The 20086-nt window shown below is 36.4% G+C and overlaps 2 protein-coding genes across 2 annotated transcripts in view; one reads left to right on the top strand and one right to left on the bottom strand.

Annotated features, from left to right (window-relative positions):
- SPATA17 (spermatogenesis associated 17) overlaps positions 1-20086 on the top strand; it is a 291772-nt gene that overhangs the window by 131832 nt on the left and 139854 nt on the right. The gene's annotated exons all lie outside the window — the stretch shown is intronic.
- LOC133773737 (large ribosomal subunit protein eL37-like) lies at positions 4482-4816 on the bottom strand. Its single transcript, XM_062211328.1, has one exon. The coding sequence runs from the start codon at positions 4805-4807 to the stop codon at positions 4514-4516; it is 294 nt and encodes a 97-aa protein (XP_062067312.1). The 5' UTR covers positions 4808-4816; the 3' UTR covers positions 4482-4513.

Here is a 20086-nt window from a genome sequence, read left to right on the forward strand (position 1 = left end):
ATCTGGCTAGCACACTTGACTTATAAACCTTAATGAATTTCAAAATACTACCATTGTGTGTTGGGTACATTTGTGTTATCAAATATGTATTAGCTGCCAGTGCTGTGTTCATTTTATCTCCTTGAATATACTATGCAGATGTTGGTAATATTAATTTATATAAATTCAACTTTAGTGATCCTTTGTCTCCAGAATTCTCTGGCATCTAATAAAATTATTTTTGAGGTACTGTGGTGCAATGGGAAGAGCATGGGCATTGTCATCAGACATATCTGAGTGGGCATCCTGGCTCACCCACTTAGGGTAAGACATTAGGGAATAATCTTGAATTTTCTAAGCCTCTGTTTCATTATGCATATGTGATATAAAGAAACCCACCTTTAAAGAAGAGTATAAGGATTAAATGTAAAAATTTTAAATTGTGCCAGACTCTTAATGAGCATTCCATAAATAATAACAATCATATTATTAGAATTTAAACTATCAAGGATAAACCAAAGTTCTGTACTTTGATTTTCTGCTAATAGTATTGCCAATCAGAAATAATTGTTTTCTCATTGTCTGTCTTTGCTTTCCTTTGGATATTAATGAAAATCAGTTAGAAATATTTATACTAATACTGCCCATTCCTATTTTATACCTGGCTTCACAGACCTTTGGGTATTACACATGAAATTATGTTTTCATATCACCTCCCTTAAAGAACATCATAAAAATATCATGGATTTTAATTTGGCTCTGGCGAGTTGGTGTACATTGTCATAATTGACCTTAATATTTCATCACAGGGAGCTAAAGATGAAATAACAACCATTACAGCCTGTGAAGACACTATTCCCAAAGCAAATTGTTTGTGTATGTGTACGTGTGTGTGTGTGTGAGATAAAAGAGTGGTATTATCTTAATGTCTCATCTGTTCATTTTGTTCAGAGCATTAGTTGTATTAACAGGATGGTTAGAAAGTTCATGGGGGCCGGTGCCAGGGTGCAGTAGGTTAATCCTCTGCCTGTGGCACTGGCATCCCATATTGACGCCAGTTCTAATCCCGGCTACTGTTCTTGCAATCCAGCTCTCTGCTGTGGCCTGGAAAAGCAGTAGAGGATGGCCCAAATGCTTGGACCCCTGCACCTGCATGAGAGACCAGGAAAAAGCACCTGGCTCTGGCTTCAGATCAGTACAGCTCCAGCCGTTGTGGCCATTTGGGGAGTGAACCAATGGAAGGAAGACATTTCTCTCTTTCTCTCCCTTTCACTGCCTGTAACTCTCTCTCTCAAATAAAGAAAAAAAGAAAGCTCTTATATTTTATTCTTTGTAACCAGCCAGGTTTAATTTACTTAGCTTTAAATCAGTATTTTTTCATCATGATATAAAAACAATTGAATTTTAAAACTAATACAACTAATGACTGTAATCTCCACCTAAATGAAGGTGTGCAGCACCAAGATTGAATAAATAAAGTGAATATGAAATTTTTATTATTCCAAATAACATATTTTTGAGTACCTATCATCTATTGATAACTATGCTAGGACTATAGTATATATAAATTGATGTGTGGTTTTTTATTAATATACATTTTTCCATTACTCTTTTGAATACTACTTTTATGCATGGATTTCAAAATTGTTGGCACCAAAGTAATCTTATCTTTTAATTCAGATTTCTCAGGAACATCTTGAAATATTTTTTTAAAAGATTTATTTATCGGCCGGCGCTGCGGCTCACTAGGCTAATCCTCCGCCTAGCGGCGCTGGCACACCGGGTTCTAGTCCCGGTCGGGGCACTGATCCTGTCCCGGTTGCCCCTCTTCCAGGCCAGCTCTCTGCTGTGGCCAGGGAGTGCAGTGGAGGATGGCCCAAGCCCTTGGGCCCTGCACCCCATGGGAGACCAGGATAAACACCTGGCTCCTGCCATTGGATCAGCGCGGTGTGCCGGCCACAGTGCGCTACCGCGGCGGCCATTGGAGGGTGAACCAACGGCAAAAGGAAGACCTTTCTCTCTGTCTCTCTCTCTCACTGTCCACTCTGCCTGTCAAAAAAAAAAAAAAGATTTATTTATCTATTTGAGAGACAGTGTTACAAGCAAAGAGAGGGAGATACAGAGAGGGAGGTCTTCCATCCACTGGTTCACTCCCCAAATGGCTGCAACAGCTGGAAATGAGCCAATTCGAAGCCAGGAGCTTCCTCTAGGTCTCCCACTTGAGCACAGCAGCCCAAGCACTTGGGTCATCTTCCACTGCTTTCCCAGGCTGCTAGCAGGGAGCTAGTTCAGAAGTGGAGCAGACAGGACTTGAACTGGCACCTGAATGTGATGCAGGTGCCACAGGAGAAGGCTTAACCTACCATGCCATAGCACTGACCCCAGAAATACTTTTCATGTACTACATGATCCTTTACTATAAGAATCACTTGACCTAATTTCAGAATAATTGGAAGCAGTTTATCTCAGTAGCAAGAAATTACCATCCTTCTATTACAGATTATATAGATAATCTTGGTGGAATTTGCAACCATTTATACTTATTATTTTGCTGATGCGATTGACTATTTTGCTTTATTTTAATCAAAAATTGTAAATATTTTCCCTAACCTAAGGAAGACTCACAGAATGGAAGAGACATTCTTCACTCTGAATTTTAATACTGATTTTCCCCGCATAACTTTGACTCCTGCTAAGAAATTAATCTGGGATTTAAAACTATTCCTTAGTTGTTCACAGGTTAAGTTCATACTTGTTTTTAGAATTTTGATATCATATTGTATTAAAAATGCCTTCTAAGTTAAAAATAGCAAGTATTTAAGAAGTATTTATTTTAAATATTTGTATGAGTTTTAACTAGTGTATATCTTTTTTTTGTAAGAAGTATATCAGTAGAGTAACAGTTCTTTTGATCTGATTAAAGGGTATACATCTAATAGTATTTTTAACAAAGAAAGAAACATTTTCACTGGTAATTTCAATAATTAGGACTGTTATTAATATCATCTATAGAATATTAGTTTTTATTTTACTTTTATATTTCTAATATAGCTTAATTTAGATAGAACATTAATTCAGACACACAATGATGTAAAAAAAGCTAAAGAATACTGTAAGGTATAATTGCCTTTGTGAATTCAGATATAGATAATAGTGAACCAATGTGTTATTTAATGCATTAATAATTTTAGGATGATTATGCTGATGTGTTGATATATTCATATACTGATAGCAAATTTCTAAAGTCAGTTTAAGCCTATTTTTAGTATAAATTCAATACATATTTAAAATAGTTCTAAAAGCTATTACAGATTTTTACTGGTATTAACTATCTCATCTTTATTCAAGCAAATATGTTAGTGCTAATAGAAATTACACAAGTAAATAACTAATATTGCAATGAGTGAATTAATAGACCCCTCAGGGTTTTATTAATTAAAAAGTTCAAGTCATATTAAAGCACCTTTTGTATATGTTTATTTCAATCAGAAAGCTGAACATGGTAACTTATTTGCATAAATAATCAATCACCATTTACTAGTAGTAATAAGGTTAATTTGTTGCTACAGACATAATAGGATTAGTCAATTATATTTCCCAGAAAATACTATTTGTTATGCACCCCATCACCTGTGAAACAGGATTGAGTTTAGCGCCCTTATTAAATGAACACATCAAAAAGTCTTTGTCCCTGTAAAAGTTTTATGAAAGGAAAGCTAATTTTAGTTGATTTGAATAAAGTAAAATGCAAGCATTGCTTCCATTTGTAAATTTATATTTCTGCAAAGATTGATTACTTAATAAAGTTATTTATTTTGATTCAGTAACCAGTCAAACTAAATCTAACACATATAAGACATATTTCCTTTGAAGAAAATCTCATTTGCAGATTTGTTTTATTTCAAATAAACTGACTCTCATTCCCTTGCCCTTGTTCTTGGGTAATAAATTATGTTGTCTGCTCCACCTACTGGTAGATACATGCAAAGGCTTATGATCAGATTCTTTAACAGATACTCCTTCTGAAATGTCCAGAATGTTACGAAACCTCTTGGGTATCAGCACGATACAAATATAAAAATATATTTGGAAATACAGATTTGATACAGAATTATACACAGTATAATTACATGATTAGTGAAAATGGAACCTTATGTTTCATTTTAATATAACAAAAATGAATAAAAAGGAGCAGATTTTGGGCCAAGTAGTTTTAAGATTCTACTATGCCTGCATCTCATATGTGTGTGCCTGCTCCGGCTCCACTCTTGATTCCAGTTTCCTGCTAATATGCACTCTGGGAAGATTAAGTGCTGGCTCAAGTTGTAGGGTTCTTGACACTCTCATAGGAGGCCTGGATTGAATTCCTGGTTCTTGCTTTCTCTATGGCCCAACCCCAGCTGTTACAGGCATGTGAGAAGTGAAAATCAGATGAAGCTTAAATTTCTATTTCTTTTTTTTTTTTTTTTTTTTTTTTTTTTTTTTTTTTTTTTGGTAACCAGAGCATTTATTGCTTGACTTATTGTTGAAATTCTCAAAATGAACTGGATGCTGCAACGGCTGCCCTCTTGGGTTTAGGTGTTGTTCCTTCATGGAATCCATGCCTGAATCTGCGGTATACAATTTTTAGGTGCCTCATCCGACCAGTCCCAGTGGTATTTCGTCTTTTAGCCTTGGCACTCCACTTATACTTTCTCTTGCGCTTCGCAGGGTAGCCACTTTTGCCACACGTCGACTTCTGAAGGTGGTAGGCCTTAGAGCCGCAGCGGTGGCACAGCGTGTGCGTCTTGTTGTGACGCTTTCCAAATAATGACGTCCCCTTCGTCATCTCGCTTCTGCAGCCGAGACCAAAAAAACTAAATTTCTATTTCTCTTTCTCTCAAATAAAAAAAAAAAAACCCTAAAGGAAAAGTAAATACAATTTATACAAATAACAATATATATGCATATATGTGTATTTCTTTTCAGTTATGACATTTAATAGTTTATATGTATACAAAGTAAGACTAAAATGAAAACATTTTTAATTTAATTTAAAAATTTACAATATTGAGGAAAGAATTTTCATGTCATTTTTATAATGTTTTTATGTTTTCCCTATAATAGGTAGTGAAAATGTGCATAAGTACACTGACATAAGTATTTTCAGTTATTTATTTATTTATTTATTTTTATTTTTATTTATTTATTTATTTATTTATTTTTTTGACAGGCAGAGTGGACAGTGAGAGAGAGACAGAGAGAAAGGTCTTCCTTTTGCCGTTGGTTCACCCTCCAATGGCCGCCGCGGTAGCGCACTGCGGCCGGCGCACCGTGCTGTTCCGATGGCAGGAGCCAGGTGCTTATCCTGGTCTCCCATGGGGTGCAGAGCCCAAACACTTGGGCCATCCTCCACTGCACTCCCTGGCCACAGCAGAGAGCTGGCCTGGAAGAGGGGCAACCGGGACAGGATCGGTGCCCCCACCGGGACTAGAACCCGGTGTGCCGGCGCCGCAAGGCGGAGGATTAGCCTGTTGAGCCACGGCGCCGGCCAGTTATTTATTTTTTAAATGTCCATATATTGTGATTAATATTGTGAAGACTTTAATTGGGGCAGGCGCCGTGGCTCAATAGGCTAATCCTCTGCCTGAAGCGCCAGCACACCAGATTCTAGCCCCGTTTGGGGCGCCGGATTCTGTCCCAGTTGCTCCTCTTCCTGTCCAGCTCTCTGCTGTGGCCCCGGAGTGCAGTGGAGGATGGCCCAAGTCCTTGGGCCCTGCACTCGCATGGGAGACCAGGAGAAGCACCTGGCTCCTGGCTTTGGATCAGTGCAGTGCGCCGGCCGACAGCGGCCATTGGGGGGTGAACCAATGGAAAAAGGAAGACCTTCCTCTCTGTCTCTCTCTCTCTCTCTCACTGTCCACTCTGCCTGTCAAAAAAAAAAAAAAAAGACTTTAATTGGAATTGCCTTACATGTTGAGAATAACAAAATAGTTTCAGCTGCTTCCTTTCCAAAGTCATGATAAATCATATTTGCATAGAGAAGGAATATATCTTAATTTTAAAAGTTAAATTTGGCATATATATATATATATATATATATATATTTGACAGTATATTGATATGGAAAACAAGTTTATAAGACAAAAGGTGAAAAAAATTTAAATTAATAAATATTGAGTTCTTCCAAATCATTTATTGCTTAGATCAACTCTGTTGTCTCAGTATAAGCAGATTCTATGCATGTATGTATTAAATGCTAAATATTAAAATTATATTGTTTACTTTTATTTTGAGATAATGAGGTCATAGTAGAAATGACAGACTTTCAGTGTACTCTTGGCAGATTTTGTGTGTATTTTGTTCATTTTTGTGTTTTGTGTCTTTCTATATGTGATATGTTTGGAAATTTTGAGTATCTCTGGAGATGCTTCTCATAATGCATTGCCCTTTATAATGATGTACCACAGCTATGATAGGGAAACTCCAGAATGATGTTAAAACGTACCGACAATGCCTTTGGAGCAGCACACTTGTAGACTTTCTGATGCTTACCTCAAAACCATTTATTTGACTTCAAAAATACTAATATATTCTATTTAGTTTCTTAGAGGAATTTTTCTCTCTCTTTCTCTCTCTCGCTCTATATCTCACACACACACACACATATACACACACAGTATTTATACAATATACATGTAAAATGATACATGCTTTGTTACTTATGACAGTTAATAGTACTTTTATCTCTACTGAATATTACACTTATGGTTTGATGCAACCTGATTTTGGGCAGTATGCTATTTTCCAAATAACTCTTTACTTTAAAAGGTCAGTAATACCAAAATATTCCATTATCCAAATTTTTAAAATATTTGACTCTTCATTTTTACCAGTTTCTTTCAATTCATTTTTCTAGCTGTCTTTCAAATCAATCCTTTAATGTCTACTCCCTGAACCCTGAGCAATGATAGTAGTCTCTAAAATAATTGTCTTTTTATGGTGTCTTTTGCCCTAAGCTAGTATATTCACTACCACCAGGTAAATCTTTCTAAAACACAGTTTATTTCATTTATTTTTGAAGTTTATAAACCTCATAAAATCTTTGTTGTCCAGAGGTTGAAATCCATTGTTTTCACCACAAACATTCAAAGCTCTCCATAATCTGACTCCACCCTGCCTGTTCATTTTTTTCTTCTCAAGACGAGAATCCTAATACAGTATGTCTTTGTATACTATCAAAATTCATAAGGTTCTCTTTATAGTAAGTTACCTTGTATACCTTGTTATATTGTGGAAATTCAGAAACTTTCTTCTACCCTTCATAAATAAGGATATCTTACTAGTACTCTTGAGTTTTAGAAATTTACCTTATCATTAGTGACACATTCCTTCCTCCTACAGAGTCAAAATACTTTTGGAATGGAGGTATGTTAGTTGCTAAGCTGTCCTTATTAGTAGAGCCTGGTGAAAAATAGCAGAGTGTGAACAGTTTATGATGGAGTAGGAAAGAAAAGGAGAGCCAGAAACCCAAGACAATATTTCAACTGTGAATACACAAATAGACATAGGGTTGGTAAGGAAGGGCCCCAGAGATGCAGAGCATATTGAATCGATGTAATATCTGAGGAAGACAGGTGTTTGTGGCAGTAAAAAGAAAATTGGGGAGAAATCTAGGAGAAGCTAGTTAATTTTGTCCTTTTGCTTAGATACATGGCAATTAATGTAATCATTAAATGTTATCACTGTAGCTACATCTTATTTCCTTCATACATAGCATGATGTTCTCAATGACCAATTTTTAATTCTTATATTACCTACCACTTAGTTATAGTAAATTTCTATAAGAATTGAAGAGTTCTCTCAGTAAGACAAAATTACAGTTGTTTGTTTTGGGAGATAGATTCATAAGTTTTACATGAAGGATCTTGTATTGTTTTTTTGCTATCTTCCATGTAATTTGTGTGTGTATTTACATGGAGAAAAGTTAACAGTAGGAACTCACTTATTTGGAGGGCCAGTCATTGAAATGTGCCTGAGTAGCATGGGATATTTAGGTTGGTCTTCCTCAGTCCTTCTTTTAACAGACCAAAGAAGTTAGATCTGAAAGATGAAACAACTTGCTCAACTTAACAAATTAGTTTAAATAAAATCTTTGGAGTTGGGGCATCTGCAGTCATGGTGAAAATCTTCATCTACGTCTGATTCAACTAAAGAAACCTGACTTGGAGGAATTTTATCCTAGGTTTACGGCTATGCATTTATTCATCTTTAAGTGATATGTACCACTCTTTCAGTTATTCTCAGTTCATTGAATTTTTTTCCTTCTCTCATAATTTGATTAGTTTATAAGAAGCATCAATTGAATGATCCCATGTACAAATTCAGAGAATAAATAAAAGGGTGTATGTAAAAGGGTGAAGAAAGCCAGATCACAATTTAGACTTCTGTAGTGAATGCCTGTGAATAGCTCAGAATAATTTGTTAGAGTTACCTCTACAATATTTCATAAAATGACAATTATCTTTTTGATTACTAATGTGTTGTTAGGAACTATTATTTCCTCTGGACACTGAGTAGGCTTATACTTTCAAATCATGTAGTGAATGAAGATCTGACCTATGATCTTTAGATCCATAGTTTAAGAAGATGGTCTTGAAGTTCTTAGTTCCAAGTGAAGAGTCCATATCACAGAATCATCACATAATTTCTTACTTTTGGCAGGCTCTCTTCAGAAAGGCCAAGGACTGAACTACCATGGAGAATGAATTGGCTATTAACTTTTACATTTTATTTCCTCTCTCTTTAACATTATAGTTTTTATTATCTTGTAACATCTGAAAGGGATAGAATTATTATCTATTGTCAGTTCTATCTGAGAAGACAGAAAAAAAATCTTATATCCCCAAGTAAGCCTCTTTTCTGGTCTTTTCTCCTTGTAATCTTTTGATCACCGTACATCTCAAAATTAGGCAGGAAATTGTTCATAGAGGCAAAAATAAAATCAAAATTAATTGCAAGAGAAGAACTTACCTTAGCTACTTTCCTTATATATTTTTCCTTTTCTATATGCACTATTTGAAGTGTCATTTTAAAATAACTTTCTCAGCAAAACATACTATGAAGCTTTCTTTTATGTGTGATTGGTATAGATTTATGTGTTGTGGACTTGGATCTTATACAATTTTGAAATCTACCTTCAAGAAGAATGTAATGTGTACCAATTTTACAATCAAATAAAAATTATATTTTATCATATTTCAAACATATAAAATGTTAGCACTCTGACAGTCAAATAAAATCAAAAAATATGACAGTATTTTTAATAACTACATGACACAGCTCCATAATACTTGTTTTTTATCATAAAAACAGGAATAAAATTTATTATAGAAGGGACATTCAGCACAAGATAATATGTGACAAACCCAGAGCCAAAATCATACTGATTTGAGAAAAGTTGGAAACATTACTACTAAGATCCAGAACCAGACAAGTATGCCCTTTTTCATCATTGCTATTCAATATACTTCTGGAAATTTTAACAAGAACCATTAGGCAAGAAAAAGAAATCAAAGGGATACAGATTCAAAAGGATTAAGATAAATTATCCCTGTTTGCAGATGACATGATTCTATTTATGGCGAACGAAAAGACTCAATTAAGAGACTATTGGAACTCATAAGAGAGTTTAGTAAAGTTCCAGAAAATAAAATCAGCACACAAAAATCAATACCCTTTGTAAAAACAAACAATGCCATGGCTGGGAAAGAACTTACAAGATCAATTCCATTCACAATAGCTAAAAAAAATTTAAATACCTTGTAATAAATTTAAGAAGATAAAAGACCTCTACAATGAAAATTATAAAACATTAAAGAAAGAAATAGAAGACATCAAAAATGGAAAAATCTTCCATGTTTGTGATTGGAAGAATTAATATAATCAAAGTTTCTTTTTTTTTTTATTAAACTTTTATTTAATGAATATAAATTTCCAAAGTATAGCTTATGGGTTACAATGGCTTCCCCCCTCCCATAACTTCCCTCCCGCCCGCAACCCTCCCCCCTCCCGCTCCCTCTCCCCTTCCATTCATGTAAAGATTCATTTTCAATTCTCTTTGTATACAGAAGATCAGTTTAGTATATACTAGGTAAAGATTTCAACATTTTGCCCATATAGCAACATCAAGTGAAAAAACTACCATTGGATTACTAATTATAGCATTAATTAGCAATGTACAGCACATTAAAGACAGAGATCCTACATAATTTTTTTTTTCAAAATAATTAATTTTCTATGCCATTTCCATTTTAACACCAGGTTGTTTTTTTTTTTTTTTTCATTTCCAATTCTCTTTATATACAGAAGATCACTTCAGTATATAATTAGCAAAGACCTCATCAGTCTGCGCCCACACAGAAACGCAAAGTATAAAAGTACTCTTTCAGTACCAGTCCTAGCATCACTTGGCTTTAGACGACACATTAGGGACAGATCCCGCATGGGGTGTAAGTACACAGTGACTCCTGTTGCTGACTTAACAATTTGACACTCCTGTTCATGGCGTCAGTAATCTCCCTGGGCTCTAGTCATGAGTTGCCAGGGCTATGGAAGCCTTTAGATTTCGCTGACTTTGATATTGTTCCGATAGGGTCATAGTCAAAGTGGAGGTTCTCTCCTCCCTTCGGAGAAGGGTACCTCCTTCTTTGAAGGCCCCGTTCTTTCCACTGGGATCTCATTCACTGAGGTCATTCATTTAGGTCTTTTTTTTTTTTTTTCCATGATATCTTGGCTTTCCATGCCTGCTATACTCTCATGGGCTCTTCAGCCAGATCTGAATGCCTTGAGGGCTGATTCTGAGGCCGGAGTGCTGTCTAGGACATCTGCCATCCTATGAGTCTGCTGTGTATCCCACTTCCCATGTTGGATCTTTCTCTCCCTTTTTGATTCTTTCAGTTAGTATTAGCAGATACTTGTCTTGTTTGTGTGATCTCTTTGACTCTTAGACCTATCGGAGCTATCAATTGTGAGCTGAAATTGATTACTTGGACTAGTGCGATGGCATTGGTACATGCCATCTTGATGGAATTGTGTTGGAATCCCCTGCACATTTCTGACTCCACCATTTGCGGCCAGTCCGATTGAGCATGTTCCTAATTGTTCATTTCCTCCCTCTCTTTTTCCACTCTTAGATTTAACAGGGATCACTTTTCAGTTAAAATTTAAACACCTGAGAATAATTGTGTGTTAATTACTGAGTTCAACCAATAGTACTAGAACAACAACAACAACAACAAATACTAAAAAGGATAGAGTATTACATTGTACATCTAAAGTCAGGACAGGAGCTGATCAGTTCATTGTTGCTTATAGTGTCCGTTTCACTTAACAGGTTTTCTCTTTGGCGCTCAGTTGTCACCGATCAGGGAAAACAAATGATATTTGTCTCTTTGGGACTGGCTCAATTCACTCAGCATGATGTTTTCCAGATTGCTCCATCTTGTTGCAAATGACTGGGTTTCATTGTTTCTTACTGCTGTATAGTATTCTATGGAGTACATGTCCCACAATTTCTTTATCCAGTCTACTGTTGATGGGCATTTGGGTTGGTTCCAGGTCTTAGCTATTGTGAATTGAGCTGCAATAAACATTAATGTGCAGATGGCTTTTTTATTTGCCAAATTAAATTCCTTTGGGTAAATTCCAAGGAGTGGGATGGCTGGGTTGTATGGTAGGGTTATGTTCAGGTTTCTGAGGAATCTCCAGACAGACTTCCATAGTGGCTTAACCAGTTTGCATTCCCACCAACAGTGGGTTAGTGTCCCTTTTTCCCCACATCCTCTCCAGCATCTGTTGTTGGTAGATTTCTGAATGTGAGCCATTCTCACCGGGGTGAGATGGAACCTCATTGTGGTTTTGATTTGCATTTCTCTGATTGCTAGTGATCTTGAACATTTTTTCATGTGTCTGTTGGCCATTTGGATTTCCTCTTTCGAAAAATGTCTATTGAGGTCCTTGGCCCATCTCTTAAGTGGGTTGTTTGTTTTGTTGTTGTGGATTTTCTTGATTTCTTTGTAGATTCTGGTTATCAATCCTTTATCTGTAGTATAGTTTGCGAATATTTTTTCCCATTCTGTTGGTTGCCTCTTCACTTTCCTGACTGTTTCTTTTGAAGTACAGAAACTTCTCAATTTGATGCAATCCCAAATGTTAATTTTGGTTTTGACTGCCTGTGCTGTTGGAGTATTTTCCAGGAAGTCTTTGCCTGTGCCTATATCTTGCAGGGTTTCTCCAATGCTCTCTAATAATTTGATGGTTTCGGGTCGTAGATTTAAGTCTTTAATCCATGTTGAGTGAATTTTTGTGTAAGGTGAAAGGTATGGGTCTTGCTTTAAGCTTCTGCACATTGAAATCCAATTTTCCCAGCACCATTTATTGAATAGACTATCCTTATTGCAGGGATTAGATTTGGATCTTTGGTCAAATATAAGTTGGCTGTAGATGTTTGGATTGATTTCTGGTGTTTCTATTCTGTTCCATTGGTCTATCCATCTGTTTCTGTACCAGTACCATGCTGTTTTGATAACAACTGCCCTGTAGTATGTCCTGAAATCAGGTATTGTGATGCCTCCGGCTTTGTTTTTGTTGTACAGGATTGCTTTGGCTATTCGAGGTCTTCTGTGTCTCCATATGAATTTCAGCATCATTTTTTCCAGATCTGAGAAGAAGGTCTTCGGGATCTTGATGGGTATTGCATTGAATGTATAAATTGCTTTTGGGAGGATAGACATTTTGATGATATTGATTCTTCCAATCCATGAGCATGGAAGATTTCTCCATTTTTTGGTATCCTCTTCTATTTCTTTCTGTAAGGTTTTGTAGTTTTCATCATAGAGATCTTTAACGTCCTTGGTTAAGTTTATTCCAAGGTATTTGATTGTTTTTGTAGCTATTGTGAATGGGATTGATTTTAGAAGTTCTTCCTCAGCCGTGGCATTGCCTGTGTATACAAAGGCTGTTGATTTTTGTGCATTGATTTTATATCCTGCTACTTTGCCAAACTCTTCGATGAGTTCCAGCAGTCTCTTAGTAGAGTTCTTTGGGTCCCCTAAATAAAGAATCATATCATCTGCAAAGAGGGATAGTTTGAGTTCGTCCTTCCTATAATCAAAGTTTCAATACTACCTAAAGCAATTTACAAATTTAACTTGGTCCCAATCAAAATAGCAATGACATTCTGCTCATATCTAGAGAAAACAATGCTCAAATTCACATGGAAACACAAGAGACATCAAATAGGTAAAGCAATCTGAAACAACAAAAACCAAGCTGGAGGCATCACAATACCAGATCAAGACATACTATAGGACAGTTATAATCCAAACAGCCTGATACTAACACTAAAATAAACATGTAGACCAATGGAACTGAATAGAAACCCCAGAAATTAATCCACACATGTATAGCCAACTAATCTTTGACAGATGAGCTAGAATCAATCCCTAGAGTAAGAACATTCTCTTCAACAAGTGGTGCTTAGAAAATCAGATCTCTATATGCATAAGTATGACCCCAACCTTATACAAAAATAAATTCAAAATGGATCAAGGATCTAAATCTACAACCTAATACCATCAAGTTTCACTAGAGGAAAACTTCAAGGAAACCCTGCACGACATTGGCATAGGCAAAGTTTTGGAAAAGATCCTAGTAGCACAGGCGATTATCGCAAAAACAGGCAAATGGGATTTCATCAAGCTAAGAAGTTTCTTCACTGCAAAGGAAACACTCAACAAAGTGAAGAGGCAACCATCAGAATGGGAGAATGTATTTATACACTATGTAACTGAAAAAGAATTAATGTCCAGGATATGTACACTATGGAATACTACACAGCAGTAAAAAAGGATGAAATCTAGTCCTTTGCAATAAAATGGAGCAAGCTGGAAAACTTCATGCTTAGTGAAATAACCCAATCCCAAAGAGACAAACACCATATGTTCTCCCTGATTTGGGAGAATTAATAACACAGCTAAAATGAAAATTATAGAAGCGAAATAGTCACTTTTAGAACCAATGTCTTCAAGAATCCTTGACCTGATTATCGAGACAGTTAACCATTGTTACTTTTTACTGTGTATATCCTTTTTGTTTTGTTTTGGTGTTTTTTCTCTGTTTTCTTTCTTTCTCATCTCTCTACTTCACATTATATGCTGAACTCTCTGTGTAACACAGAGTTAATTATATGTATTTTAAGGCAATTGGAAAAAGATCCTAGTTAAAAATAAGGGAGGGAACAAGAGATGGAGGAGGTAGTATAAAACTGTAAAACAGTATAGTTCTGCATGCAGGCAGATAGACTTACCTCTCTGGTTACAGCCTAAGAACTAATCATGGGGCTCCAAACCCATAAGAATCAGTGGTATAAACAACATCTTCACTGTTACAATGATCATATTAAATGTTAAAGGCAACAGATAGACCAAAGTTTAAAAGGGATGATATAAATATCATCAAGTACCCGATAAAAATAATAGAATTAAAAAAGGAAGGAAAGACCAACATGGGAAGCAGTCCACGCAGCAGATTCCTAGAATGACTTTTGCAGTAAATAACACTCTGACCTCAGAAGAAACCCATAAGGCTTCTTGGTCGGGCTGAAAGGCCTGCAAGTGCATTTCAGGCATGGAAAGACAAGACTGTGACAAAAAAAAAATCCTACACGGAGGATCTCTGTAAAACCTCAGAGGAAAGAAAGGGTCATCAAAGAAGGAGACACTCTTCTCTGAAGGGAGAAGAGAACATCCACTTTGCTTTTGGCCATGTCCAAATACTGACAGAGTCTATGGTCACATAAGGCTTCCATAGCCTTGGCAGCCCATGACAAGAGCCTCAGATGATCACTGATGTCATAAAAAAGTGTTAATTGATAAAGGAACAACAATAGTCACTGTGCACTTGCTCCCAGGTAGGACCTCTGTCCCTATTGAATTGTAATATGAGAACCGACTGCAAATTCTCTCCCAAAACTGTACTCTATGTATTGTGTGTGGGTGTGGGGGCAAATTGTTGAAATCTATGATTAGCATAGAGTTGGTTGGTCCTCTTATATAAAGTCATACTAAAAATGATCCATAATGAAGAAGGAGATGGGAGAGGGAATGGGAGGTAGGATGAGAGCAGGGTGGGGGGCATGGGAGAAAGGACCACTATATTCCTAGAGTTGTATCTATGTAAAGATGCATTCATTAAATAAAAAAATTAAAAAATAATTAATATCTAGGATCTTTAAAGAGCTCAAGAAACTCAACAACCAGAAAAGAAACAATCCAGTTAAGAAATAGGTAAAGGACATGAACAGAAAATTTCCAAAAGGTGAAATATTGATGGTCATTTGAGACCATCAGACACATGGAAAAATCTTAGGATCACTAGCCATCAAGGAAATGCAAATCAAAACCACAATGAGATTTCACCTCACCCCAGTTAGAATTGCTGTCCTACAAAAATCAATAAACAATAAATTCTGATGAGTATGTGTGGAAAAGGTACCCTAATCCACTGTTGATGGGAATGTAAACTAGTACAACCATTATGGAAGTCAGTATGGAGACTCCTCAGAAATCTGAAAGTAGATCTTCCATGTAACCCAACCATCCCACTCTTGGGAATTTACCCAAAGAAACTGAAATGAGCATATGAAAGAGTTGTTTGTAATCTCATGTTTATTGCAGCTCAATTGACAATAACTAAGATATGGAATCAGCCCAGATGTCCATCAACTGATGACTAGATAAAAAAAAAATGTGGCAAAATACACCATGGAATACTACATATTACTCAGCCATAAAAAGATTGAAATGTGTTCTTTGCAACAAAATGAATATAACTGGAAACCATTATTTAGTGAAATAAACAAGTCTCAAAAAACAAATATATGTTTTCTCTGATATGTGATAGCTAATATAGAATACCAAAAAAATTTATAGGAATGAAATAGTTTTGGTTATGGTTGTCACTTTTAGCCTGTGTTTATACTCCTGTGGAACTGTGATCTTCCTGCTTTTTACTTATTGTATATTATGATTAGTGGTGAATTAAGCTTGTGAATATAGAGTTGATTAAAGTTGTGTCTTTGCAAAAACCGATGAAGAGAGGGTAGTGAGGGAGGATTATTGGTGGATGGAAGCAGGGGAGTGAGAGAAGTATGGTGTCTTCTTGGAACTGTACCTATGGAATACAAAAAATTTGTTTTCTTTATATTAATAAGAATTTAAAGAATATTCTCCATATTTTGGCTTTATATTCTTTGATTTTTTTTCTGCTTTTTTCAATATTTTGTTATGCTTTCTAAGTCAGAATACTTTTACTCTTTTCTACATTAACATTGGTATAAATTTTATTAACATAAAAAGTTACTTGATATATCAATAATATTTTTGAGACAAAATAGCTTCCATTTTGCATCGGAAACTATGAGGGTCAAATTCCCCATTTACATTGTACACATATGAAGATCAAGACAATTTTCCACAGACTAGTTTCGGGCTGATACATTTTAAATTCGGCTTCTCTTCCGTCTCCCACATACTTCTAGGACCAAGCACTTCAGGATGTGCATGTTGCAATGTAGTCTCTGGCCTATACCTTCACTCAGAGTGCCTGAGGAGTCTACACAGTGAGTGGTAGGAATATCCCTATATTTAGCTATACTTGGAATGACAGAAAACCCTTAATAATATATCTAACTACTACTATATTCTAAAAGCTGTACCTAAGAAATTTATGTTTATTAAATAAAAGCTTTCTAAAAATAGATCTCACTAAATTTAAATATTTACCCATTTCATCTTTTTCATAGCTTGATCCCCAACATGCCCATAACCACTCTTGTGTCACTCAACCCAAAGGAAGGTGTGACATGATAAGTCACAGAATGAAGAGACAGTGACAAATTTTGCAAATTTTCCAAAAAACAAGAGCATGTGAACACTCTCAGGGTCCTTCTTTGTGCCTTGTAAGGAACCCAGGAAAGTGGGGGGTCCTGGAGTTTAAGCTTCATTAATTTCACTGTTCACCTCTGGGCTAATTCTATTTTAGTATAAATAAAACCCTGCTGCTCTTATTACACTTATGCAAATAAGTGTAAACTCATGATGTTTTTACATGCTGTAAAAAATAATCTGCATGACAAATTTCAAATCTAACATTCAGGCATGTAAATAATATGTATTATTTTAGTTCTATCTTTAAAATTGAAGCACATAATTTTCTTTAGTTCTACCTTAAAAAGAATGTATTTATTTATTTGTAAAACAGAGAGAGAGAGAGAGGAGAGAGAAGAGAGGAGAGAAAGAGAGAATAGAAAGAGAGGAAGAGAAAGAATTACTGGTTCAATTCCCAAATGGTTACTACAGATTGGGCTTGGCTAGGCCAAAGCCAGGAGCCAGCAACTCCATCCTAGTTTCTCACATGAGTGACATGGGCTCAAGTAATTGGATCTTCTTCTGCTTCCTTCCCAGACAGGTTAACAGGAAGCTGGATCCAAAGAAGAGTAGCCAGGACTCAGACTGGCACTCTGATATGGAATGCTGGCATTTCAAGAGGTGGCTTTACACTGCGCCACAATGCTGACCCCCCTTTCTTTTTTTAAAATTAAAAAAAAAATTTAAGACATCAAAACACAAATCAGCCCATTTCCATTCATTAGATTGCATTGTTTTTAATGTATTAGGGTATGGGTTAGTGATAATTCTTATTAGGTATTTAAAAATAACCAAGGTATGGGTATTTAGCTTAGCAGTTAAGACGCCACTTGGCACACCTGAGTACCTAACTTTAATACCTGGGATGGAGCCCTGGCTCAGTTCTCTATTCTGTCTGCCTACTAATGTGCAACCCATTAGGTAGCAGGCAATGACAGAAGTGCTGGCCGGTGCTGCGGCTCAATAGGCTAATCCTCCGCCTGCGACGCCGGCACCCTGGGTTCTAGTCCCGGTTGGGGCGCCGGATTCTGTCCCAGTTGCTCCTCTTCCAGGCCAGCTCTCTGCTGTGGCCCGGGAGTGCAGTGGAGGATGGCCCAGGTCCTTGGGCCCTGCACCCGCCTGGGAGACCAGGAGAAGCACCTGGCTTTGGATCAGCGCGGTATGCTGGCAATAGCACGCCAGCCGCAGCGGCCATTGAGGGGTGAACCAATGGTAAAGGAAGACCTTCCTCTCTGTCTCTCTCTCTCACTGTCCACTCTGCCTGTCAAAAAAAAAAAAAAAAAAGAAGTAGTTGCATCCCTACTATCCACCTGTCATACCAAAATCAAGTTCCTGGCTTCTAGTTTCATCCTGGCTGGCCCTGTTTGTTGCAAGATTTTGGGGAAGTGAATCAGTGGATGGGAGGTTTTCTCTTTCACTGTTTCTCTGCCTCTCAAATAAATTAAATTTGTTTTAAAAAAAATCATATGTACACATATATATGTATATGTTTACATGTGTGTATATATACCCATCCAAATATGAACATATAACATTTCCAATACAATTTTAGTACAAAAGTTAAGTTGGGAAAGAATTAGACCAAAATGTATACAAATACAGTTTCCATATCCTACATCAGTACTAAATGTCCCTAACTTATATTGTACCCCAGCATACCATATTTTAGATTGCATCGTGTATAAACATTTTACCCAAGGTAATTGAAAGTTAACTAATATTTATTTATTTCTATTGGCTCTGTATAAAATTAATGTGCTGGTAAATTAACTACAATCAATCCCATCATTGTCTTCATTGATTAGAAAAGACTAGGCTTTTGTGGTGCCTTTTATTATCACTAATTAAATTTATAACATAATTACATCTAAAACTTTGAAATACAAGGAAATTAAACCATCGCTCTAACAAGATCTGATGAAATAATTGTAGTTGCAATAGTTTTTGAGATTTGAAGATTTATTCTTTTATTACTTTGGCTATTTTTTGAGACACTTTAGAAATATTTCAGTTTGATAACAGTTATGATTTACTTGCTATTAAAACTAATAAATAATGAAGAGGTACAATTTTTCAGATCACTATTCGTCCTATCCTTCTGTAAGATCAGAATAACTTTAGGGAGATAAGCCATGCTTTCCCAGTGTGACTGATACTTAATTTACTCTTCTAGATTGGGAAACTTTAAAATGGCTATCGAGTGACTGGATTTAGAATTTTCAAGCCTTGGTCTAATCCATCTTTTTTCTTCCCCTCTCCTTCTTCCTTTAATCTTTCTATTTAATCTCCACTTCACCACATGTACCCTGTAATCAAGCACATTACACTCTTGCTGTTAAAGCTAGGACATAAAAAGAGAGTGTATACTCCCAAACCTTTTCATAAAATTAGCTCTTAACCAAGTAGTTAAGATACACAAACATTGACTAATGAAACTGATTATTAAGGTCACTACTATAATAATGTAAATATTTCTTAACTTTTGAGATGATGTTAAAATATAGTCCATCACAGATCTATGAATTTTAAATTGTTCCAAAATTTATTTGAGGCACAAGGAGAGACAGAGAAAGAGAAAAAAACAAAGAGTGCACCCTTGCACTGGTTCTCTCCCGAAGTGTTCACAGAGCTCAGGGCTGAGTCTAAGACCAGAGCCAGGAGCCTTGGTATAATCCAGGTCTTCCATGTGAGTGGGAGAAATCTGATTACTTAAGCCATCACTGCTGCCTCTCAGGATCTGTATTGACAGGAACCTGAGTGAGAAGCCAGAGCTGGAAATAGTACCAAGCACTCTGATGCGAGATGTGGGTGTCACTCTAAATTCCTGCTCCTGAACTTTAGGATTTCTTTGAAGGGTCATTTATTTAATTATTTTAAGGGCACAGTGACACAGAGAGAGGGAGAGAGAGAACTTCCATCTGCTGCTTCATTACCCAAATGCCTACAAAGGCCAGAACTGAGCCAGGCAAAAGCCAGGAGACACGAGCTCCATCTGGGTCTTCCAAATGGGTGGCAGGAACTCAAGCACTTGGGCCATCATCTTAGGCATATTCATGGGAAGCTGGGTGGGAGGCAGGCACCCAACTCTATTCTAAGCACTCCATCATGGGATACAGGTGTCCCAAGGGGCAACTTAACCC

Source organism: Lepus europaeus, chromosome 14 (assembly GCF_033115175.1).
Source record: "Lepus europaeus isolate LE1 chromosome 14, mLepTim1.pri, whole genome shotgun sequence".
In the NCBI taxonomy this organism is placed as follows: Eukaryota; Metazoa; Chordata; class Mammalia; order Lagomorpha; family Leporidae; genus Lepus; species Lepus europaeus.